At 45.7% G+C, this 26,503-nt stretch overlaps 1 protein-coding gene across 1 annotated transcript in view; it reads left to right on the top strand.

Annotated features, from left to right (window-relative positions):
* Nucleotides 1–26,503, top strand: part of LOC144143307 (DNA (cytosine-5)-methyltransferase 3A-like) — a 268,623-nt gene that overhangs the window by 92,168 nt on the left and 149,952 nt on the right. Inside the window, exons 7-8 of the mRNA XM_077675079.1 lie at nt 9,653–9,707; nt 12,494–12,695. Of these exons, the coding sequence (XP_077531205.1) occupies nt 9,653–9,707; nt 12,494–12,695 (257 nt within the window). The remainder of the gene's footprint in view (nt 1–9,652; nt 9,708–12,493; nt 12,696–26,503) is intronic.

The following is a 26,503-nucleotide window of genomic DNA, read 5'->3' as shown; positions in this document are numbered from 1 at the left end:
TCCCTTCCCCAATGATAAAAGAGCGCGGTAGTTTACATGTTTTGTTCATTAAAAAGACTGCATTGTCCTGATAACAATGATACCAGTGTTATCGCCAACTTCAAATGAATAGTAGAGATATTAAATAGAACATATAAAGCCGTGGCGAATCCCCACCCACTTTCCCGCGATTTCTTTATGACATCACAGGATCTTGTTCGTACGATTGGCGCCCGACGACCTAAGCCCCTGCCAAAAAACATGATTCCGCGGTGGTAGAGTGGCCTCCGCTGATCCTAATATTTTATTTCTGAAGCAAAGTTAACGCACTCATAACTACTTTTCAGTGCTGGCCTGTATACATCACTCCTGCCCATATTACGTCACTGCAGCGTTAAATATGAATTATTGATATTTGTTGCAATGCTTCGGTTGAAAAACGTCTGTGACTGGAAGGGAGTGTGTGAGTTACCCAAGCTAGTTCTACCAAATTGAACGAGGCTGTATTTTGTCTTCATATGGTCCCTTTAGGGTCTCTCATGATATTGATGTTGATTATGATGGTATTTGCGCAGGTGAAGTTCTAAACTTGGAGAAAATCCGCAGACCGTGTGGTGCAAATCTGGTCCCGTGATACGAGACGTAATCTGCACGCACGGGCACCTTGTGCAGGCACTGCATTAAATAGCCACAGTTTCATGTGATTACTTGCTTTAATTCAACGTGTGGAGCATGATGAGTGTGAGATCCGCAATATAATTACGTGGGCCGTAAGAATGAGTTTTTATTTAGTTCTTCTTGTGCAAAATGCACAATAATTTTTTTTTGCATATAAGAATTCTACACCCGTACAGCAACTTTTAGTGCATGGCCAATGAAGCTTATTCTGTGCAGTCGAATTCATGCCTTAGGGTTATGTGTAGCGCAGGTCTTATTTTAACAAAAAAAAAATGAGCGTTATATCACTAGAAAAAATTTCAGGAAATACTAAACCTACATAAACACACTGATATTCCGCACAAGAACAGCGCTATTAACGGTGAAAATTACACGAACATGGCAGGATCAGCCCTCACGCAAAGCGGCATAATTCAGCCATCTGTATTTGTTAAGCCATGCCAGTTAAAATTTCCGCTGATGTTTTTGGTCTCAATGCAATCCATCTCGTAGCTTCTATGAGGACTCCGGGAAGACACGAGAAGCTGGTGCTTTGTAACATAGTGAATCTGTTTCACATTTTGGCCCAGCCCGAATGTCGAGTCTGCTGTAATGAGCTCCCCTATTGGGTTCTGAAATAGGTGCATTATTCTCTGTCAAGTATTCAATGCTTCGTGCATAAATGCCCTATACTGTCTGAAGACGTGCACTCTCCAGTAACTTTTCTGGGGAGGTCATTCCCTTTAGGCGTAGGTACCACTCCTGGATAAGGTAGGGTAACTCACTGCAAATTGACCATTAAATTCTGTATCGAGGTTTAAATTCAGCAAGATAACATAATTACGTAAAGATGGCGGTGTCTGGACATACTCTGTGGTTGCGCCCGTTCTACATTGTGCGATTTTCCCTGGAGATTCGCAAATGCGGCGCCGCTCGTGCGGAAAACGACCTTTTTTTAAGTGCGAATGCACTTTATAAGCGACCCCAAACCATCCACCGCCGGCGGCGGCGGCGGCGGCGGCGTCGGCGGCGTCCGCAGTGCTCCTCTATATTATAAAAGAAACAGCATCCGGCGCCAGGTTTCGATCCGAGGACTTTGCGGCCGCAGCGCGACGCTCTACCGACCAAGCCACGGACGCGACGCTGATATCGGTGTCCGAACGCGCCTTATATCTTTAACGCATTCAAACTACGTCGTCAGCGGCGTGTGTTGGCGACTCAGCGGCGTTATAGCGGCTTGATAACTGCGTGGTGTACACGTGATACTACAAACCCGATGGAAGAGATGGAAGAGAAGGCGGCGAGGGGGTGGGCTGCGGGGGCCGAGCGCAAGCGCCGCAAGCGGGCCGACAACCGTGCATTCGCACTTTCACATTCTCCCCCTCGGGAAATGCGGGGGAATTTCTTTGCTGCGGCAAAGTGTCAAATGTTTGGAACGATCGAGCATCCACGGCGAACGCCCCTCGTGCGGCGTGGAGGCGCTAGAGGGGCCGGAACTTGCGGCCAATAGGAACACAACTAGTTGAACGTCACGGCATCACCATTGAGCAACCAGACGGCGTTGCTTGCCTACGAGCGGCGTAAGAGCGGGCGCACCAACACAAACGTACGCGTGTTCACAAGAATCACAACACGTTGTCGCGCGCCGTTTCCAACGAATGCTTAATCGGTGTCCGCGCATGTCGCGGACATCATAGCAGTTCGGAAGAAGTACATAAAAACCTAAGAAGTCCCGTCCGAGGTACACCAAAATGAGCTAGGCACGCACAACAAGCGAACCCAGGGTCGTTTGCTGTGTATGTCTTCTCTAGTATGTGTGCGTATATCGAAGAATATTTTGCCAATTGATAAATTAAACCTATAATAAACTCATATCTACTGCAAAACAACAGTAGATTGTTATTTTGCAGTAGACAGTACAACAAAACTTTTTTTAACATCACAACAAGCTTTGCTCGTGGCAGACCTAATTCGGTCTGCAAACAATGTGTTTCTGAAGTGCGAAAATCGCGACGTTCGCAGGCCCCATGCAGACGACATTTCCAGGCATTGCGAACTTCGCAAGGGCGAATGTTCGTTCCACCGAATTCGCCTTCGAAAAACGCACCATGTAGACCGGGCTTTAGGCATTTTCTGTGCAAGTTGAGCAAAATATTTCTGTGTTCGGAATTTTGCCGTGAGATCTAAGGAAGGAGTTATAATGAGGTCATGCCATTTTGATTTCAAACTTTAATGAAAGGACATACTTTTTAGCTGACTCGTGGGCTGCCATTGTTCAGCCTAGTACACACGGCGGGTTTTAAGCTAAACTATAAAACAGCATGTGCAGTGTATGAGCATGGGCGGACCTGAAATCTATAGGGCGTACAGGAATTTTGTAGTTTCCGTTAGAGAGTCCGGAAATGGAAATTCTTTTGGGAAGCTTTTTGGTCCACAAGAGAACGGAGCATTGGGCAGTTGTAATGAGCCAGCATCACCTTCGCGGGTGGTGCGATGCTTTTCCCGTAGTCCACCAATTGAACATGCGTAATAGCATGGCCCCGCATTCATAAATGCTAGAGACTGCCGTTTTTCAGAGTGAAGCAGACAGTAATGGCACATTTACAGTATTGCCTTCGTTGACAGCGGCCGTGATATTCACCTTTCAGGCTATGACCAGATAGATTTGCTAAAAATTGGGTTGTTTACTGGGATAATTCCTTGGGCATATTGTTTATTAAGCAATGCTGACGATGGCTAAAAATTACCTTCATTCGACGTTTAAGAATATTTACGTAACAGTTGCGGATCCAGGCAGAAAGAAGCACATTAGCGCGCACCCGTATGGGGGATAGCGGCGGAGGTGTGGTGGTGCTCTTAATAGGGACTGTGGTCGGTAGACTGCTGGTTTAATTACGAAATTCTGTAGTCATGGCAGACCGACTCAGCATTGAAAGAACGATACGTCTACGCACACAGAAATTCGGATGCCAGGAAGCGCTAACAGAACAACGGCACGTATGTTTCTGCGTCACGATTACGAATCTCTTTCACTTGCGTACGCTGCATGATGATTTTGAAGTTGGGTGCAGCAGTGGGTGCACGCGTTGGTATGAAACGCCGTGACAAAATCTCGATAAAGGGCACACCATGCGACAGCGGCTACTTCACATGGAGTTGTGTCCCTGTTAAAGCAAGCTACTAAAACTGCAGCGAGAACTTGTATATTTTTAACTCTTCATTAACCTAAACTAGTGCTGTACCGATACACTCTGAGCATCCCTCCCCAACATTGTGCATAATAAAATGTTTAGGCGTTTACGCGAGTTGAATTTACGTTTTTGTTCATTAAAAGTCACCTACCGCTTCACCGTAAGCACTTCTTTCAACGACCAATTCAAACGCAAATATTGCATTCGAAATAAAACGAGACATACATTTTTTATCTCGCAGAAACAAAGGTAATGCAACGTCGTTTAAATTTAGGAAGTGATCAATTGATCTACACCGCACAGCTTAAGGCACAGAAACCTCCATTGTCAAAAGACATCAGTAATCATGCAAGGAAAAATGAATGAAAGAAAATGACTTACAATTTGAGGCCTCTTTTGTGTGTTGGCACTTGGAACATGAGCTTCTCAAAGGCATGGGCGCTTCTGTCCTTGCACCATATTGCTCTTGTTGTGTCTCTATTAAGCCCCTGAATATACACTGCTCCGGGCAGCGGCCAGGTTAAAAGCGGCCGTGGACGCAATGGAGGCGCTTTAGTTGTGACCGAGGTTGAAGATGGCCATCGGTTCATTGTTACTGTCACGACTGCCGTCTACCTGTGGCAGGGCTAGTGACTGCCGTGCCCTCACATTTAGAATAAATTCTGGAACTGGCTCGGTGAGACGCAGCGCGCCCTTTTTGTTGACCCGCTGTTCTTCAATTTCCTAGGTTAGAGAAAATACCGCAGAACAAATCTGCCTAATCGCTGAGCTGAAAATGACTGTCGCAACACCGGCGACACCGCTTTCAGAAGGGGACACGCAGTGCGCGCAATCTGAGACCACATCCTCGCAGGGTGGACAGAAAAGTGAAAAAGGAAGAGTGAAGGGGTGACGCGCGGAAGAGGGACATACTTTGCTGTGCACCCTGTCCTCATTTTCAAAGGCCCTCTGCCCACGCACGAAATTCATGCAGCTAAACCCCACATTTCGCCGAATACGCAGCTCCTGCATTGCATTCTTCAATTACGTTGCACGAGTATTGAATGTCTGCCCACGGCCGCTCGATCTCCCCCTTTTTAGGAGATGGAGCGGCCGTGGCCTGCCACCACCTCTTGCATGCTGTTCTGCTTAACGTACATAGATCGTCTGTTTCCTTAGGCCCTTCATCGTACCAGTCTACACCCGTCAATAGCCGGCGGTCCTTCTTCTTTTCCGTCGCGAGTTTGGGCGGACCACTCCTTGTTTCCTCGTCCATACCGTGACGAGTCAGTCTCCCTTGCTGAGAACGACTCAGCCGGCCAATTCATCGTGTGGCCACATGTCACGCACAAAGGGACACAACGCTCCCGCGCGCTGATCGTACCCGAAGGCGCGATCGGTTTTGGAGCTGCACCCCTCCGCAATTATCCTGACTCAGGTGTTTCGTTTTGTGTAAGCAAGAATGCGTAGGGCAGGCATTTAGTAATGCATGTTTCTAATAGCCGCACTTCGGAAAGATATGCGGCTTTGTTCACAGGCGACGTACCAGGCAAAAAAGGCAGCACGGCGCCAGCCCGAAAAATTTCGTGGAAGAGGGGGGGGGGGGTGATGAAGGCCGGTAGGCCCCCCTGGCCACGCCACTAAGGAGGGGGGTTGCAGTGAAAATTTCAGGGGGGGGGGGGTTGAACCCCCAAACCCTCCCTCTGGCTGCGCCACTGTATCATGTCATACCAGCCAGCTCTGCGATTGCTGGGGGCTGGAAAAAGCAAACGCAAATTAGGCACAACTTATAAGCTTACCGAACGAGCGATTTGCGCTTAAATTTAGGGCACATTCTTTTTATGTCAGTATGAATGGGAAGTTACGAAAGAACACGCAAACATACAAGTACCGATACATATTGCGGTTGGTACTGCGCGCACTGTGCATGGTTTAGCTGCACGGGACTCCGGGACTTTGGGGTAGTTTTAGGCGACACTGCAGCTGATTGACACAAGCAACGGTGTCTTACGTGACCGTATTTGTCGAGCGAGCACCATGTTTCAAAAAACAAATATCATCTCCCTGAATAAAACAAGCCAGGATTAAGTACGTTCACAAACAAACCAAACGCAGAAAACGGCTTGCCGCGGTGTGGGGGTGCCATTTAGGGTGGCTAACAGTAGGCAAGTCTACGCTCCCATGGCCGGACACGATTGGGGAGGAGGAGAGTCGAGTCCGACCGTGCCGTTCCATGCCAAGTTTAGCTGAGAGACTTGCTCTTATGATGTCATTTCAAACGTTGTTCAAGCACATGTTTTGGCGCGAGAATCAAAATTTTAGCCGAAATTGATTATTTCACATTGGATAAAGCATCTCTTGCTTTCGGACAAGCGCTGGGAGCTATATAGAACACGAAATTTTTCGAACACAACAAACTGGCATTTCGTCTTAGTGTGTCCTTTAAGCTGGTGATAAAACTCAATAATGTTTCATCGAAAACTGTCTCACTTTATACACGAAGTCGACCTGTTCGTGTACCTCTGAACTCGTGTATCTTCATTCCGCCGGGCAAAAGTTTGAATAAAAACTACAAATATACACTGCACAAAAAACGAATGGGCAATTATATATACCGTTCTGCCGTTGTATAAACTATTTCTGTAGTAAGGAAGGTGCTATTAATCCGTGCCATCTGCACGCACGGCGGGTGATGATGTCCCCGATTTTAGAAACGTGTGTGTGACAAACGAGCTGATAATCGTCTTCCCCGCATCTTGCTGTGAACAAGTGTAAGAGCACATTGATGTTATTTCTGCTACTACATAATTAGTTTTTCTCATTTGTTCTTCCAAACCAACACAACAGAATAATTGATGCATAAGCCAGCCGATTGATTGGGTTAAAATATTAACCGATGCCTAGACCTATTAATTACATTTGTTAAAAGACTCTTGACCCATGTAGATTTCTACTCGGGAAACTGCAGACGCTACAAACTGGCACTGGCATGTGGTTCGATTTTAATAATTCCCGTCTTCTCCTTTGCTTACATGTCTTGGATATGGAAAGAAGTGTACATAGACTATTACAGAAAAGTTTAAATCCTTTAATAAAGAAAAAGCTCTGTCAACCCAGCTGGGATTCGAACCCACGTCGCTGCAGCAGCGTGGGCACTTGCATCACGTTTCTGACCACTCGACCGACGGGGCGCCAGCGCGTTCGAACATGTTACCTATGATGTACTCATCCTGAACCGGTTTGGCCATAAAACAGCAGCTTTTGTGCTTCCACATTTGACGTCATTTATCATACAAGCGACGATATCAATGATGTTGCGTATAGATTACACGGTAGCTGGTGCCGTTGGCTGTAAAATATTTGTGCTTTATGTTACGCCGGACGTAACTCAAAACATTGGCCTGAAGTTCCGTCGGGCAGAACTGTAGTTTTCAATTCTGGGTTCCGTTAGACGTAACCCTAAAAACTAGCGGAAAATTCTGTCGGACGTAACTAGTTTTCAATTTTGGTTTCCTTCGGATGTAACCCTAGATTGCGAATAACAAATGGGGGCCCCCTTACGTAGCTAGCTACCAGCTCCGCTTTACGCATCTTAGGCTGCTAGGTGAGGCAGGGGAGCAACGCTCCCAATAGAATAGCGCGTAATAGAATATACTGCATACCTGCAGCACTTTCTTTTACGCTGATGGCTCAGTGCATTCTCAGCATGTCCAAACTTGTTTTATGCAGAATTATTAGACAGATATTGTAATTACAGTTGTGTGCATGCCTAATTGTCAGAAAACTCCGTGTACAGCGAAGCTAATTATCTCAAATAATAATGCAGCACTTCATCGATCATTAACTGTTTATTATTAGCCCTCAACCATTCTAATATTTTTGAAAAGATTTATTCCCGCCCCGTCACGGTGGCTCGGTGGCTAACGCGTTGTGCTGCTAAACCCAAGGATGTGAGGATGTGGATTCAAGTCACGGCAGTGACGGCTGCTTTCCTATTCGAGGGAAAAACCCGAAACACCCGTGTGGTCGAAACTTTGTGCACAGTAAAGATCCCCAGGTAGCTAAAATTAATCCACGTCGCAAGCCCCATCGCCTATGTAGCGTCAGCGATTAAACTTAACCGTCGTAATAAAATTTATATACCAAAATTGCTTGCTGTTTAGTTTCCTATTATTATTCTTTTTCCGAAAAGCAAGTCCTTGATGTTGAAAAAAATTAAAGCACATACCACGTAAAATTAGTATAATTAGTGAAATAGCAAAATAAAGCCGTCACTGAGGAACTTGCTAATGTACTCAGTCAAGTCCCCAGGCGATATTTTTTTGAATGCCTTACAGGGAACGCGGAAAAAAAGGAAACCAAGGAGGATTGGGGGGATGCAATGAATTTGGACGCTCTGTAAATGACGCACACTCACAATATTGTCCTCTGGGTGGTCTTCTTCACCTGATGAACTGCTAATTTGGAAGTCATCGCGATCGCTTTCGCATCCATAAAAGAAGTAAACTTCGGTCTGTGAGGCACTTTCGTCCAAAAAACTAGAGAATGGGAAGAAGCTTCGTTTACGTGACGACATCGCCTCCACCAAATACCATGTTTTGAAACAAGAGTTGCCTCCCAAAGAAATGTGGAACACGAAAAAAGCGAAACATTCTCAGTGTTGCCATCTGCAAAGCAACACACTAAATAGTATACCCAGCAAATGAGAATTACTTTTAAAACGCTCAAGAGCAGGTACCATCTCAAGTGGACCAGCTACACTGGTCTAGAATGGTGTCGAGACAGTTCGGCTTTTCCGTAACGACAGACAAACAACACATGCATCGCCTCTATTGGATGCCATGATTTGAAGCCAGAGTGGGCCCCCCAAAGAAATTTTAGACTCAAGAAAAGGAAAATCTGTCCAGTGCTGCAATCTGAAAAGCTACATTTATCCCGTAATTTATCCCGTAATAATTTATCCCGTAAAGGAGCATTTTCATTCTAAGCGCTCAAGAGGAGATATCTGAAGTGAACGAGCTACACTGGTGCAAACTGGTTTCGCGCCAGTTCGGCAAGAACAAGCTGCACTCATCCTAAATGCTTAAGGGTTTAGGACACTGTGAGCTGTTCTTATACACTGATGGCAGCCTACTTGCCTTTGTAGCAACTCGCACCTGTGTGTTGCATGGTAGCAGGTATTTGGCCAAGTGACTGTTCAACAATAACTGCCAACAATAACAATAAAATGTTTTGGGCATTTCAGAAAGCAAATTTGTTGTTGTGTATACTATCATTAAAGATTTGTTTTTGGTTTGAAATTTTACACAGTACTCATTCACCTTGCCATAGACAAAACCACGAAGTTAAAAAAAACTGCATCCGCCACAAACTGGTAGTTTGTGGCAGCGGCAGTGGGTATTTTGCTGTTCATTGCAGCAGCTGGAGTTTTTTCTCGCAAACCAGTGAACTGGCACTTTGTGAGAAAAAGGAATAATGTCGTGAATGACTTGCGCGTGTAACTTGTGACACTTTCGCATGTTTTTATTTCTCGCAGAGTACGCACATTAGTACAAAATGGATGTCACTTTCGGCCTGTTACCTTGCTTGTGAACAACCAAAGAATTATGAGAAAAAAAGAAAGTGTGCAGGCATACATTTCGTGTTCAATCTCTCTGGGAATCGGCCCATGACGACTGCGGAGTAGTGGCACGAATGTAGGGGTAATTTAACGTCTTTGTGAATTCCCACAGCACTGTAGCAGGTGGGCTGTTCATACACACATAATGTAGGCGGTCTTGACTATGGTTTGTACAAGGTCAGTTAAGGCTTTTGCCCAACATTTTTTTTCTGTTGGTGCGTTGCAGGTGCCTCTGCTCACAGTGCCTTATCCGGCTTGTCGATGAAAATGAGCCAGAAAAGGTCAGTGAAGAGTTTGTGTTTGGAGATTGCTCTTTCTAATGAAAAGATCAGCTCTGCAGCCGCGGCTCAGAAAAGTAGTTTTGGTGTAAAACTGCTTTCCCAAAAGTGCTTTGCAACTACCTTGTTCAGCCATGAGGGTTCTGTTACCTAATAAAATGCGTTTAAGGACCACCTTTTTTTAGAAATGAGGGCCAATTTTCAGGTAGCGGCCCATACACGCGACGTGCTATTTTTTTAAGTAAACAGAACGTACCAGCTAGCGGACGAAGAGCGTTTATTGCAGCACACGGAATATGTGCTTAATCGTCGTCGCCGAACGAGGCCTCAGACTCGGAGTCCGAGATGGTGTTTTGCGGATAATCGTCCTCCGAAGAGCAGTCACCTTGAGCGCCATCCAAGGTGACCTTAAAACTTCGAGATACAACGTGCGTCGACACCGACGCTCACCAGTTCAGTACCGCATTTCTGTCTCTGTCGGTGTTCCTGACATGAATGCAACTATAAATTTGCTGGCCATGTGCAACTGCACCCAACCCTTGGAGCAGAAGCATCAGTATCGGCAATGACTGGGAGTGAAGGATCAAATATGTGCAATCTTCGGGTAAGGTCCGAAGTTTTTTACCTTTATAAAGCTGACTTTGCCAGCCACATGCCAGTCAAAGGGAGTGTCTTTGTGGAGAAGGCAGTGCATAGGCTATACTTCTGTACTAAGCGGTAGGACAAACCTTTTGTAGTTCCCATTGAAGCCCATTAAGGACTTCCGCATACCTGTGTCAGTCGTAGTGGGGCATGGGTGATTGTGTAAACTTCTGTTTGAAGGGGAGCTATTCCTTTAGTACATACACAGGTGTGCACAAAAAGTCAGTTCCTTTTCATTAAAATACATTTCTCATTTAAGTACACCAATGACCTCGAGATGCGCTGCAGGACTTCTTCAGGGTTTCTTATGTGGTCCTCTTCTGTCTTTTCGAACACAATAATGTCGTCAATGTCTTAAAGAGCTCCTTTTCAGCCATGAAAACTTCTGGTCATTACCTGTTGGAATGCTGCAAAGGCTGATGCGAGGATAAAGCAGAGCCTCTTGACTCTGAGAACTTCATCATGAGTTATGAATGCAAGTCGTTACTGTCGGAACGAAGAACAACTTGATGACATGTTGAGGCCACAACTACCTTCGCAAAATGCTGCTGTGCTCCCATCAGGGCATGCAGAAGCTCGTTGTTGTGGTGCTGTGGTAAGTTGTCAACCACCACAGCCTTATTTGGCTCTCTCATAGTAACGCAGAGTCTGACGATTGCATCCCACTTTGTTACTGCGAGGATTTGTGACGCCCACTGAGATGTGTTGACCCCCTTATAACGTTGGCAGCAAGGGGACGTTTCAGTTCATCAGCGAAAGACTTCCTTACTGCAAATGGCAGGTGTCAGCTTTCGCGCAACTGAGGCCACCGACTCTCAATTTGACCTGATGCTGGACACGTCTGGCAAGTCCCAAGTCTAGCGAAGGCAAGTGGGCGAACTTGGCCCATTACATGGCAGGCATACCAAATTCGGGGGCAGCTGCTTGCTCTCAGCAATAGCTGGTGCCTGTTAGCTCTCTTGGGATCCTAGCCCAACATGAGCTTCAAAATCCCCATGCGTTTCTTAAATAGGTTCCGTGGCCCTGTGCAGACAGCAGAGCTCAGTGACCAGAATCTGAAGTCCAAGGGCTTGCATGGCGTCGAGGCGTGGGAGCAACGTTCCACTATAAGTGACATAAAAAGACACAAGAGCTGCTTGTGTCCTTCCGGTACTGCACTTTGGCTTTGATTAGGCCCAGAACGGTTATTTTGCAAAAAGTCTGGCAGGGTTGCACTGGGGCTGTGAAGCTGCACGTTGTCTCCAAACAAGCGTCGGAAGTGATTCTCTGAAAGAATTGTAACCGCTGAGCCTGTGTCAACATTGCTGCAGCGTGAAAAACGTTCATACGGCCAACGTTGCCCATGCGTTGTTCCTAAAGGTTGCGTAAATGTTCAATGTGTTCAACATTGGCCCACATTTGCCAACATTGCTGCAGCGTGAAAAAACGTGCATACGGGGAGCGTTGCCCATGCGTTGTTTATAAACGTTGCGTAAATGCTGTTGAATGTATCCAACGTTGGCCCACATTTGCCAACTTGCTGCAGCGTGAAAAAAACGTGCATACGGGCAACGTTGCCCATGCGTTGTTTATAAACGTTGCGTAAATGTCGTTCAATGTGTTCAACGTTGGCCCACATTTGGCAACATTGCTGCAACCTGAAAAAATGTGCATACGGGAAACGTCGCTTATACGTGTTTGTAAACGTGGCGTTAATGTTGCTGAATGTGTCCAACGTTGGCCCACATTCAGCAACGTTGTCACCACGTTGCATAAGGTTGCCTAACGTTAAACAACATTGGCAACATGGCAGAAACGTTGCAGCAACAATTTGTGCTACTAGGGAGGCAACTACGGAGCAAGCAGGCTAGCCTGCCACCTGTCGACAGACAATTGTTGGCGACAGAAAATGCCGCTGGTGCCGTAAGTTATAAAAGAGGAATTATTGCAACCGAAACACCCTTTAGCTTTTTCGTATTTTTTAATTTGAGAAGCACACTCTATTTTATTAGGTTGTGTTACTAGGCAAATATTTAGCAATTCGTTTTTTGTCCCGTAGGTTATACTTTTTGCCACCCAGCTTCAATGAATCAGAGGAGCTTGCACAAACTGGACGATGAAGTGAAGTACTACTGCTGTACTTCATTGTGTAACTCCGCTGTGCGCAGGTGTCGGGCAGTTTTCCCTGGCACTGCCACCTGTGCAGCCAGCACCGGGTGGGGCAGCTGCTTCCCCGGCCTGATGGGGAGGCCCAGCTGCTTGTGTTTTTCCGGCCACGCCGCCACTGGTCGGGCTCGCCTCTGCCTGCGGTGGCTGACAGCCGGCGGCATGGGCTGCGCGTGCTCTCGCTCTTCGATGGCATTGGCACAGGTGCGTGGAATTATCACGTGGCCCTTTGGTGGTGCTCGCACGCTAATGTGCCGCTAATGCCAAAGATGTAGAAGTGTGTCAACTTACTTTTACCTTTAGGACTAATAATAAGTGCTGTAAAGAGGAGGGGCTTCATTATTAATAGAATACAAGGCATAAAAAAGAACACAAAGAAAAACCGAAAACGAAAAGTGAAAAGCCAAGACAATCATGTAACTGCACAAGAACAAGTATAAAGTGAATATAGGCAACAGCTGACAAATACATTGCTATGGAAAATACAAGTACAAGGGGAACATAAGCAACAACTCACAAATTCATTGCTACGCAAACATTTTCAGTTGGTTTCACTGCGTGCGCTTTCACGTGACCACCCCAAAAAACAAAAAAAAGATAACTGGATAGGGCTGAGGTGTGTATGCGTTGGATAAGTTTTAATAATGCATCACAAATAGATGAGTGTGTGAAAGTGACCATTGAGGCAGGCTGCTGATTTCAATGAACGCATGTGTTCGAAACAAGTGAGTAACTGTAGGTTGTGTTTTGAAATGGAATGCCAACTTTATGATGGTGGTCTGCGCATGCCAAAAAATAAAAAGGGGATGTGATGAAACTTGAATGCACCAATGGTTTTCTTAGTACATCTTGTGAAAACGGCATAGTCGAGAAAGTTTTTCGTGAGAGAACGTTGATTGCGGTCTTCATGTTAGCAATAATTGATTTTTGATAGTAGTTTGAAAGAATTAAGCGGACTTAGCGGTTTTTAACTTTTGATGTAAATATGGTGAGTAGGCCGGGTTTAAAATGGAAGAGGCATTTTCTAGGTTAGCTCCAACGGAAGGGAAATACAAATGTTTTTTAACTGAAGGCGGTGCAAGGTAGAAGTTACGCTTCAGGTATCCAGGCATACAGTTCGATTTCGAGACTAAATACTTGATGTGCAGTTTTCAAAAAAGTATTAGATATATGTATCCCAAGGTACTTGTTCGAAAGTACGCAGGCAAGGAAAATATTGTTAAGAAATTGGTCTGGGCAGGATGACTGGTTGCGCAAAGTTCTTACTTATTTACAGTTAGAAATGTTTCCATTCATGTGCCAGAATATCCACCAAGCAGTAATATTATAAATGTCAGTAGGTAGTACTGCAATATATCTGAGTTACTACTTTGCTTACAGTACACGAGCAATCATCACTAAAAGGCAGATAGAACTGGATATAGTATTAGGAAGGTTGTTTATGTAGATGAAGAAAAATAATGCTAAAAGATTAAGAGAAGTAATGCACTAACACAGCCTTGAGGCTCACCAGAAGTAAGGGTGGTTGAAGGTGAGTATTTTTTTTATTAGCGAGCACGTACTGAGATAAGTAACGAAGGCTTGAAGCTAAACTAAATTTATCATTAAACTTGAGAATCAATGTTTTACCGACCGAGTTTTGGTATTAGAAGTGGATGGTTAACTATGCCCCAGGCTTTACGATAATCCAAAAACACACAATCAGTATAAATCCAGAGACAAGGCATAAGTTGCGTTTCACATTAATAATTTTTTCGAAATCCATGCACTGATGAATGGAAAAAAATTATTTCATTCAAGGAAGTAAACTAGGGGAGCAAAAATGATGCGTTCAGAATTTTAAATGCATAGCATTTTAGTAACTTACAATGTCACGCGGCGTTGGCGTGCGCTGTCGTAGTCCGCATGCGCGCCTTGTCGTAGTCCGCATGCGCGCCCTGTCGTAGTCCGCAGGCGCGCCTTGTCGTAGTCCGCAGCCAGGAAGAAATATCAGTTTCCGGCGCCCGGTTTCGAACCCATGACGCCGCGGGCGGAACGCAAGGTGCCCGGCGCACAACCGACCGAGCCACGAAACCGACACAGATTTCGATGCACCGAACGCGCCTTATATCCTTCACTCATTTCTCGTTTGTTTCGAAAGCGCCACAAGTTGTCCCGCGCTTCCAAAAGATGGCGACACGGGTCCCGCGATCAAGAGATACGACTTGCCGGCGCACCCCCTCGGAAATGCTGTGCATTTGATCGTGCCCTTCGCGAGGGGGATGTCTTTTTCTTATTTTTTGGCACAGATGTTGATGAATTCGGGTGGTAGTTAGTTTGGTTTTGTACGTCTCTAGATTTATGAAGTGGAACTACTTTGCCTGTTTTACAATCAGTAGGCAAGCATCCTTCATTCAGAGATTTGTTCAAATTACAATGCAGTATTATTGACCGTTATTCTGCTGTGCCTTCGAGAAATTCAGAAGTAATTCTGTCAGTGCCACAGGAAGATGGCTGCTAGTAAATAGCAGTAAAATCAATGGGGGATGTGGGGGAATTGGGTTAGAGGGGCTCAAGCTCACTAGAAATAACTCACTTTTATTGAGCCGGCAAACGTTTCATTAAGCAGTGATGCGCAGTGCTGATTGGGAACTCATTCACCAGAACGGCTAGCGAGCGTTCTAATGATACTCTTTTTGGACGTCACAATGTTCTGCAATTGTTTAGGATTGGTTTGAAGGAATGGTGGAAAGGTCTGGTAAAAAAAGACAAATTTAGCATTCTTGGTGATGTTAGAATAAACTTTAGCTTCATTATTTTGTGCTGCACATCGTGTGGCACTTTGGCATTTTCGCTCTGCGAAAAACCTGCCTCTTTTATTCTATAAGCATTTAGAGACTTGTACCAAGGAGCATTAGAGCATTGAACTACTGATCATAGTAGAATGTAGTTGTTAATGAGCTGGACTACTTCTTTTAAGAAGGCCAAAATTTCTTCAATTGTTGACTTATTGAACGTTAGCAAGAAAGTGCCTAAAAAAGATGTTAGCTCAGCATTTATAGCATTAAAATTGCAATTGGTATATTTCCTGATATCACGTGGTCGCTAGCACAGATGGGATGAACAAATGTGGTGCAGTGCAGTGTGCCATAATCACTAAGGTCAGGAGCGTGCATTACTGGTGACGCAATGTCCGGTGATGACGTGAGGATCAAATCAAGCAAGGGAGACCTAATGCTGTGGGATGCTGGGCGATCTGCCACAGCACGTCAGAGTATGTGGGCAATAAAATGAAATTATAGTCGTCCTGGGTCAAGAAAATAAATTTAAATCATAAAACCAAAAGGTGAGCACACCAGAGAATTGTTCTGAAATTTGATTTAGGCACTCATCAAATTTATTACAAAAATTATTGCAGGACTTATGTGGGTGATAACATACCCTGAAACTGTGCTTTCTTTAGCAAATTTTCATTCAGCACCGTTTAGTTCGTAAATTCCGATTGGGCAGCACTGTTAAATAAAAGAACAGTGAAATGCATCGCTGACCGCAATACGTGCACCTCTGCCAGTTCTTTCCCCATGGTCATTGCGAAAAAAGGTGAATTTTTGTTATACTGAAACAATTCAAAGGTTGGTATATTCTCGAAGAGCTAGATCTCAGTAAGAACAACGATGTGAGCTTCGCAATCGGTAATTAAAGCATTTAGGCTATCTCGTTTTATATAAAGGCTAGGTATGTTAGTGAATACTAAGGGAACTGCTGACAGCATGCTGCTACCCCTTGGACCTCCTATCTATTTGCTTAAAAATACGGCCAAAGCGGGTTGCTCCTGTGCAGGAAGTATCAACATTTTGGGCGTCCCTCTCACTACTGGTCTGGTAAATTGCAGCATCACCTCGATTCTAGGATGACACCGGAATTCGGAAGGTCAGAAAATAAAGTAGGGTTACCTTGAATTTAGATCGAATCAAAAAAGGCATTGGACTGGGATTAAAACATTATTACACTCGTGATGCGCGTCGTAGCATGTTCAATGCTTATTTGTCGCTGTCGTCATTTTCGTCGACATCGCTGTCCTCTCTGTCATTTTCCTGGTCCCGCAGTGCGCTTTCCTCACTTCTCCACAGAATGTTCAAGAAGCTGCACTTGCGGAAGGTCCGCACAATTAGCACAGCCAGAATTTCGTCCCGTGCCGCGGAGACCCATATCGCCACATGGCTGAGTTAAGCGCGCATGATGCGCCGGATTGGTGTGAGTTGGTGGTGTAGCAGCGCGAGCCAGTTGTTGTAATGCTCCGTAGCCTGTACCTAAATGGCTTGCTGATTGCCATGTCAAGCGGTTGTAGTCAGCTGCTCATACCACCGGCTATTACCACATACTCCCTACCGCTTCCGAATGCCAGGACGTAACGTCCTCGGTCAAGTGGCCGGTGTAGGAGTCGAGTAGCAAGAGTGACTCCGTAAATGGTAAGCACCGGAACCCCGACCCGGCTCTGTCAAATAGTTTTAACCCAATCTTCGACGAGGGCACCACTCAGTCACCCAGTTTTAAGGGCTCATACAGTGACGTTTTTAGGGAAAACCTCCCTGGCTGGAGGAGTCTTCCACCTAAAAGTAAAGTAGGTGGAAGCTTTCGCCCATCGGCCATGCAGCATATCACTGTGTTTTTCTGCTTCTCGTAGCCTGCACTTTTGACTTTCAGTTGTTTGGGGCCCTTTTCGTTCACTGCGTAGGCCACAGGCTCGAAAAATACACCGAAGGGCTGATCGACGTTACTGAGCTCAACCAGCCTCTACTCTTTTTCCTTCTTCTTCTCGATAACCTAGCTCTGGAATATGACTAGCTTATCCTCTATGTCAGGGGCACACAGACGTTAAACATTACCTTGAAGGTTATGGCATATTTTACAGTATGGTGATAGTCTAAAAACTCCCACAGCTATAAACACTGCATTGCTAACACAGTGTGATGCGGGCTGCCGACCTCCATCAGGCCGTCTGGGCCTTTACTCCCAGTCTCTCGTGCTCAGACGAGAAATAGAAGTTTTTGAGTTCTATTCAACTTAACTACCAATTTTAATCCAAGAATAAATCAAAATCCTGGGCCATCTTCACTAACGGCAATCATCGGGAGGGGGGAAGCATGCAGTGTATAAGTGTATTCTTGGTGTCTTGGCGTTTTTGCTCACAGAGATGAAACATTTCGGGGTTAGAGATATACAACTTTGCCGTAAAATCCTTGCGTCTTTGAAGGATGAAGCATTCTAGTGTGAGGCATTGGAAAATGAGCGTCTGACTGTGTCTTTTAGTATGCGTTAAGTTCTAGCGTGGGGCATTCGAAAACGAGTGTCCGGGAGGTTTAGTACTGTGACTGACATTAAACAACGACGACGATGACAGGAGACGCCAACAGCCCGAGCCCATAAGAGGTTTGCACTTAAAAACTGCATTACAGCAGGCCTTGCGCATTAAAGGCCAAATGCAAGGAAAATTTATCTGCCCCAAATTCTGCTTCAACGTGTGGTCTGCACCACTAAAGTCTCTTGTGACCTAATTTTGAACTCCGCAAGCGCACAATTGTTTTTATTAAAACCATTCCAAAACACACCACTTCAGCCGACGCAGCACCTAGCGGAGTTTCGCCACAACTTGTCGCCACTGCGGCGAACTTCCGGATGTGACGTGCCAGTCAGGACTCCCTTGCGGTTACGTCCGGTTCGGTTACGGTCACGTCAACCAGGAGATTGACCCACGAACTGATAAGTCGGTCCACGACCTGCCTGTCATCAAAACCAGGGAGCGCAGTGAAGCAAGGGTCGGGACTCTCCGATAGGTGGGGTTAATCTCCGGGTTCGAGGCGGGGGGTCTGCGTCCAGCACGCAGTCATAGCAGGCACTGTTCAAGAGTGAGGCCTCTGAAGTGAGAATATCTGACGTACCCCAGGCCCCGCATTACCTTGAAGGCGCTGCGCCGTGAAGTCTGCTGGTCCGTTCCGTTCGGGTTTCAGCACCATAATGTTAAGGAATGGGACGCGGACGCGAGTCCATGTGCCGAACCGAGGTTCGTTTCCTTCTTCCCCCTCTCGCCCCTGATGGCCATGACAGTAGGCGGTCGTCTCCCTCTTTCATATTTCCGCAACAGTGCTTTCGTCGCTTCATGGCATCATTATCCAAAAATTGGCGCCGGCACCCTTCTAACAGGAACAAAACTGCCCGTGTAAACAAAAATAATAAAATTATGGATTTCAAGTTTGATTACGCGCCCTGAAACCTAATTCTTACATACACTAGCCAGAAGGTTCTACGCTCTCCTCCCACGGTAGCTTTTTTCCTTTTCTCTTACAAACACAGAATCGTACGACCGCCACAGGGCTTATTGGCTGTGCCGGCACCAATCTAGCCCTCAACAATGCATTTTCTGTACCTATTTCCTAGCCCCGAGCTTCGCCACGACGTCTGACGATGCCTGTGTTGTCGCTTTACCGGACTACTATAGGCGCCTCTGAACAGCTCACAGCGAAGCAATAAAGGTTGCACAAACTGCCCAACCCATTTTTGCGCATGTTTTAAATATTTGAAGAAACAGACGACCCGAAACACATTGAATTCGCGCCTTCTTCTCACAGGCAGTCGCGGAGAATCCGCTGGCTGCGCACACTCGATTCCGGATTGTGACGTCCCTTCCGCCAGTCCCTAATGGCCGCCCTTTTTTCCAGTTTTCATTTGCAAAGAGCGTTTTTGATCTTCGTTTACGATGCAGCGACGCACTATTGGGCCTCCAAATTTTGCAGGTAGCCACTTTGAAGGTAACGCTTCCGGAAAATAGTCCATTTAAAGCGCCGAAAATTTCGTTGCAGTTGGCCTTTATCTGAAGAATTCTTGCATGTTCCTTGTGTGACAAGTGTGTGGCGCCCCCATACCTCGGCAAAGTTGGCGCGGCTCACTCAAACTCACTCACAATTTTTTTTATTCACCTCTAACTCAAACTCACACTCAATGCTGAGCAGCACATCTGCGCTCACTCAAACTCAAACTCACATTGAGCGCAAAACTCAAAACTCACTCGGACTCAGAACTGAAAATGTACTCAAACTGACAATGAACTCAAAAATCGTAATGTAGTGAAACTCAAAATGAACTCAGAACTCAAAATGTACTGAAACTCAAAAAGCACTCACTCAAAATGGACTCACAACTCAAAATGTACTCAAACTCAAAATATACTCGAAACTCAAAATGGACTCAAACTCAAATTTACTCAAAACTAAAAATGCACCCAATCTCAAAATGGGCTGAAAACTCAAAATGTACTCAAAATTCAGAATGAACTGAGAACTCAAAACGGGCTGAAATCTCAAAATGAATTCAGAACTCAAATGGGCTCACAACTCTCTCGTGCTAGGGATGTACTCGGGCTCAGATGGACTCTGATTTCATTAGGATTCAGTGTTTTAAGTGCGAATGCACTTCTTAAGCGACCCTGAACCTGCGTCCACCGGCGATGTCCGCGCACGTGGAGATGGGCGCGCGCAGCCTGGCCGCTGACATGGCACATACCCACGTGGGGGATTGGCCAGGCATCTCCTCGTCTTCCTTGGCAACGGGGGGAGATGGGCGCGCGCTGCCTGGCCGCTGACATGGCACATACCCACGTGGGGGATTGGCCAAAAATCGGGCGTGAGAAGGGCTAATGCACCTGCTTAAAGGAGTACTGACACGAAATTTCAAAGCTGAGATCCGCTCTAGCAATCAAGTACAACGACAACACAAATAGGTGTCTGTGAATAAATGCATCTTTCTTTCTTTGTAGTTGTGTGTGTGTGTGTGTGTGATCTCTCTTTCGCGAACATTACCGAACCGCGCAAATTCAACTCGTGCATTCGCACTTTCACATTCTTCCCCTCGGGGAAATGCGGGGAATTTTTTAAATTCACGCGTGGTGAAAATATTACGGGTGCAAATTCGTGAACTCAAACTCTTGCATTCGGTGCGACATGACACCGTAACTCCTGTGAGGTCGGAAACAATTTTTGTTGCAGATTTAATACAGCTATACCTGGTGGCCATGAGGATTAGCGCTGGTTGGAAGCAATTGTACGTATATATTAGATACCAAACTCTTGATGTAGGCTCTGTGTGCGCGTTCATGACAGAGGCGGTCCAAACTCAATGGCGTGCTGTGGCCCTGTTGCGAAACAAACAGGATTGGGCGAGAGGACGTGCGCTCACTGCTGAGTTCATCTGCGTCGAAGCTGCTTAGGGTTAGGTCCCGTGAATTCTTGCTCTGCATCCCGAAAAAACGCCTTGTGTCAAAGCGAACTGTCCCCGCGAATCTCTGAAGCGCGACGCGTTCATGGGTATGCCTTTGCTTTTTTAATGCGTAGTCTTCTTTGCCCACTAGCCCCCTCCTGCTCCCCCGGCCAGGATCGTGTAACGCCCTGCATTTCCACAAAAGTGCAGATATCACGGAAGTTCAACCTGTAATCATTATAAAAGCGTAAATGTAGAGAATTGATGAAACTGAATGTTAAAAAAATAAAAAAAAGAAATAATAAGAAAAAATATCGAAAATGGTGAACCGTGTAACACGGGAGTCTGATAGTCTATAGGTTCAAATTCATTTATTTTATTAATTTATTTGTTTATTTTTTACAATACTCTCAGGGCCTCGAGGCCGTTGCAGAGAGGAGTGAGTCATACAGGTTTTGAAAAAAGGTTTGATATGGCCGTCTTGAATAATGGAAGTTCAGTGATGCTTACGATCGAAGCGGGGAGGTGATTCCATTCCGTCGCAGTTTTCGGTACACATGAATTGAAGCACAAGTTTGTAGGGCAGGATGGCACTTCAGCCTTGAATTTGTGGTCAATGCGTGAGGAAACATATCAAGGAACTGCAAAAAGGTCGCACTTGATGTCAGGGTTAGTAAAGTAAATTTTGTGAAAAAGGCACAACCGGGCCATTTTTCTTCTTACTGAAAGGTCAGGAAGATGTAAATGCATTTTAATTGAATATACACTGGACGTTCTAGAGTAGTTGCATACAATAAATCGGTCAGCACGGTTCGGAATGGATTCAACGGAGGTGGAAAGGAATAATAAATGCGGGTCCCAAATGGAAGATGCATATTCTGGTTTTGATCTGACGAGGGTTTTGTACAACAGTAGTTTTAAAGAAAGAGGCGCGAGAGAAAAGGTACGGCGCAGGAAGCCAAGCATGCAGTTAGTATTGCTGGTTACATAATCAACATGCGTTTGCCACGAGAGGTTATTACTTATATGAACACCAAGGTATTTGTATGTATTAACAGCGTCGAGAGAGCTATTTTTTAGTAGGTAAGGGTAGGGAATGCCGTTGTTGCGGTTAAGTGTAATTCTCATAGCTTTGCATTTACGCACATTCAGTGTGATAAACCAGTCATCACACCAAGAGGAAACGCTGTTTAGGTCACTTTCAAGTACTGAGGGTGCAGCGATGGCGTAGAGGTAGAGCATCCGGCTCGCGTGCAGAAGGACCGTGGTACGAATCCCGGTACCGGAGAATTCCCACCGGATAAAAAAAAATCCGCGTATTGATGGAATTGCACAAAGGGGATTGGGGTGCGGCCTGACCCCGGACACCATTGCTGGTAATGTCCTCCCTCACCAGAGCAGGACTGGCCACCCTGTTGCAGTAACGGCCACAACCTCCCATGAATACGCCAATTAACCCTCGGCCCTCAGTCCCCAGCAGCTGCGAAGCAACTGACCACGGCGGCGGTCAGACCTGTGACGCAGCAGAGGGTGCTAAGAATCCTTGGATCCGGACAGGCCGCCAATGGAATCTGAACCTGGCAATGTTTAACGCGCGAACCTTATCTAGCAAAGCGAGTCTAGAGGTGTTGTTCGAGGAATTAAAGGGCACTAAATGGGATGTAATAGGGCTTAGCGAGGTTAGGAGGGCAGGCGAGGCATTTACGGTGCTGAAAAATAGACACGTCCTATGTTACCGGGGTCTAGAGGACAGAAGAGAACTGGGAGTGGGACTTCTAGTCAATAAAAGCATAGCTGGCAACATAGAAGAATACTATAGCCTTAAGGAAAGGGCAGCAGGTCTTATAATTAGGCTCAATAAGAGGTACAAGCTCAAGGTGGTGCAGGGCTACGCCCCCACATCCAGCTACGACGACCAAGTAGTGGAACGCTTCTATGAAGATGTGGAAACGGCAATGGCTAAAGTAAAAACACAGTATACCGTAGTTATGGGGGACTTCAATGCTAAAGTAGGCAAGAATCAGGCTGGAGACAAGGCAGTTAGGAACTATGGTCTGGGCTGTAGAAATAGCAGGGGGGACCTACTAGTTGAGTTTGCAGAACGGAATACCCTACGGCTAATGAATACTTTCTTCTGTAAACGGGAGAGTCGGAAGTGGACCTCGAGGAGCCCGAATGGGGAGCATAAAATCAAATAGGCTTCATATTATGCGGTAACCCTGGCGTCGTGCAGCATGTGGAAGTGCTCGGAAGGGTGAGGGGTAGTGACCATCGTATGGTAAGATCTCCAATTAGGCTAGATTTGAGGAGGGAGCGCAACAAGCTAGTACGAAAGAAGCCGAAAAATGAGCTAACAGTAAGACGTAAAGCAGAATTCAGGATCGCCTGCAGGACCGATATTCAGCTCTTAACGATGAAGCCGAGCTTACGACACAGGAAGCGAGCTAAAACCTTACACTCATTAACAAGGAGTGTGCATTAGAAGTCGGGGGCACTATGGCTGGACAGGATACTGGTAAACGTTCACAGGAGACGAAAGATCTAATTAGGAAACGGCAAACCATGACCATCCTACCGCAGCTGACAGAATGGAACTAGCGAAGCTTTCGAAGTTAATCAATAGGCGTATGACAGCTGACATACGGAAGTATAAAAATGGGAGGATCGAATACGCTTTAAAGAACGGAGGTAGCCTGAAAGCTGTGAAGAGGCGTCTTGGCGCGAAGAAAAATCAGATGTATGCGCTTAAAGATAAGCAAGGCAATGTCATCACAAATAGGGGTAAAATAGTCACAGTTGCATGCGGCCGGATCCAGACATTCGACTCCACGGTGCCTCTATTCCTGTCAAAAAGGAACACAAGTTTTTAGGTATAATCTTTGACGAAAAGCTCACATTCATCCCACACATAAAACAACTAAAACATAAATGCTTAAAAACAATGAATATCCTGAAGGTTCTGTCGCACATCTCTTTTGGTGCTGACAAACAACTTCTTTTACGTGTTTTTACCAGCCTAATAGGTTCACGACTGGACTATGGTAGCGTTGTCTATGGGTCAGCCACTAAAACATCCCTCAGAATGCTGGACCCTGTCCTTCATCTAGGGCTCCGCTTGGCGTGTGGCGCCTTCCGAACTAGTCCGGTCGAAAGCCTGTATGTAGAGTGCAACACATGGAACCTTCAACGTCAACGAGCATACACAGACCTCCTTTATGCCTTTAAAATTTCATCCATGCCACACCATCCTTTTAAATCAGTTTTTCATGATACATCCATGACTGTACTCCTTTTAAATCGACCATCGTTCTCTGCGCCCTTCTCTTACAGAGTTAGAGAGGAAGCGTCAGAGCTTGCTGTCTCCTTTTTAGACACCATCCAAAGTTCTGTAACAGATTTCATAGCACCATGGCATCTCCGCCCTGTGTCATGCGACACATCTTTCACACATGTTGATAAAAACCGAGCTCCCACATGTGCAATTCAGCAGCACTTCTTGTATTTGCAAGAGAAGTATCATTATTCTGAATTTTATACGGATGCTTCTAAGACTTCCACCTCTGTGTCCTGCGCGGCGCATGGGCCCGGCCTTAGTGTCACTAGAACTCTGAATAGTCATACTAGTATCTTTACGGCAGAGGCTTACGGTGTACTTCTTGTTGTCAATCATATACTTCAAAGCCACATCCCACAATCCGTTATCTATACAGATTCCCTCAGTGTTGTGCGGGCACTGTCGTCAACAATGCCTTCGAAAAACCACGTTGTCAATCTGATCATCAAGGATATTATGTCGGTGTATGTACGCAAATTTGAACTGGTTCTTTGCTGGGTCCCCGGCCACAGTGGTATAGCCGGGAACGAAGCAGCGGACCGAATGGCTGCTGCTGCTACACTCTTGAATGCAGTAGACATAACCACATTACCCTACACCGACGTGAAACCACACATCAGACAACAACTTCGCAAAACATGGCAAACACACTGGAGCGAACAAACAGACAACAAGTTACACGTAATAAAACCACACTTGGGACCGTACACCTCCGATACACGCAATAGATACACAGAAGTCGCCTTGGCTAGATTACGGATAGGGCACACTCATGCAACGCACTCGCACCTGCTCACTGGATCTCCAAGACCTCTGTGCAGCAGGTGCGGAGAGGCCCTATCCGTGATGCACATTCTCATACAATGTAAGGCACTCGACACTACACGACGCAAACACTTCCCTCAACTACACACACGACATATTCCACCACACCCATCATACTTCTTAGGAGACGATGCCATGTTTTCTGTTCAACGCACCTTTCAGTTCCTATCAGAAGTTCACTTTTTACAACTCATCTCATACCACCCATAGTTTTACCCCTGGTCCTATACACCAGCCACCTTATTTATTTTTTTTTAACCACTCGCGTTCTTCACCCTGGCCCTTTAGACCAGCCGTGCTCATAGCTTTTAACTGATTTTATTTCTTGTTCTGTCCTCATCAAATCACTTTGTGTTTGGCGCTCTTTGCCCATGTCGGCCTTGCGCCAATAAAATCAAACCATCATCAAAATAGTCACAGTTGCTGAGGAGTTCTTAGGGACCTGCACAGTAGCCGGGACATCCAGAATATTGCCAAAGGAGACAGTAGTTTAGAGGAGACAGACATCCCACCAGTAACGACCGAAGAAGTAAGGAAGGCTTTAAAAGAAATGAAAGGGGGCAAAGCACCTGGTGAGGATCAGATAACAGCAGACCTCTTGAAGGATGGCGGAGAAATTGTACTTGAAACACTGGCAAACCTGTAAACGCAATTCCTAATTACCGCAAGTGTACCGGAATCTTGGAAGAATGCGAACATCACCCTAATCCATAAGAAAGGCGACATAAAGCACATGAAAAATTACAGGCCGATCAGCTTACTGTCAGTCGTCTACAAGGTACTTACCAAGGTAATCGCTAACAGAATTTTTTCAACCTTAGATTTCAGTCAACCTAAAGAACAAGCAGGGTTCCGTAAAGGGTATTCAACAATGGACCATATTCACACGATCAATCAGGTGATAGAGAAGTGCGCTGAGTATACTGAACCCCTATATATAGCCTTCATAGATTATGACAAAGCATTTGACTCGGTCGAAGCCCTAGCAGTCATTCAGGCATTACGGAATCAGGGGTACATGAGTATTATGTAAGAATACTAGACGATATCTACAATGGGTCCACAGCTACTATCATCCTCCATAAGGAAAGCAGTAAAATACCTATAAGGAAGGGTGCCAGACAAGGAGACACAATCTCTCCAATGTTATTCACAGCATGCTTACAAGAAGTATTCAGAACGTTGAATTGGGAACAGGTTGGAGTAAGGGTTAAAGGAGAATGCCTCAGTAACCTCATATTTGCTGATGACGTTGCCTTGCGAAATAACTCGTGGGACGAATTGCAAAGCATGCTTTCCGCACTGGACGAACAGAGTAGAACGGTGGGGCTGAAAATTAATATGCAGAAAACTAATGTAATGATCAATAACCTCGGGACAGCACAGCGGTTTGAGATAGGTGGCTAGGCAGTGGAAGTGGTGAACGAATATATTTACTTAGGCCCAGTTGTGACCCCAGATCCCAACCATGAGGCAGAGATAATTATAAAGATAAGAATGGGGTGGGGTGCATATGGCAGACATTCTCAGATAATGAATAGCAGCCTACTATTGTCGCTGAAGAAGAAAGTGTATGACAGCTGCATCTTGCCGGTACTCACCTGCGGGGCAGAAACCTAGTGGC

The sequence above is a fragment of the Haemaphysalis longicornis genome, unplaced genomic scaffold (genome assembly GCF_048455015.1).
Source record: "Haemaphysalis longicornis isolate Haplotype H1 unplaced genomic scaffold, Haemaphysalis longicornis Haplotype H1 scaffold_6, whole genome shotgun sequence".
Lineage (NCBI taxonomy): Eukaryota > Metazoa > Arthropoda > Arachnida > Ixodida > Ixodidae > Haemaphysalis > Haemaphysalis longicornis.
The sequence above is the reverse complement of the archived record's forward strand: the minus strand, read 5'-3'. Positions and strand labels throughout refer to the sequence as shown.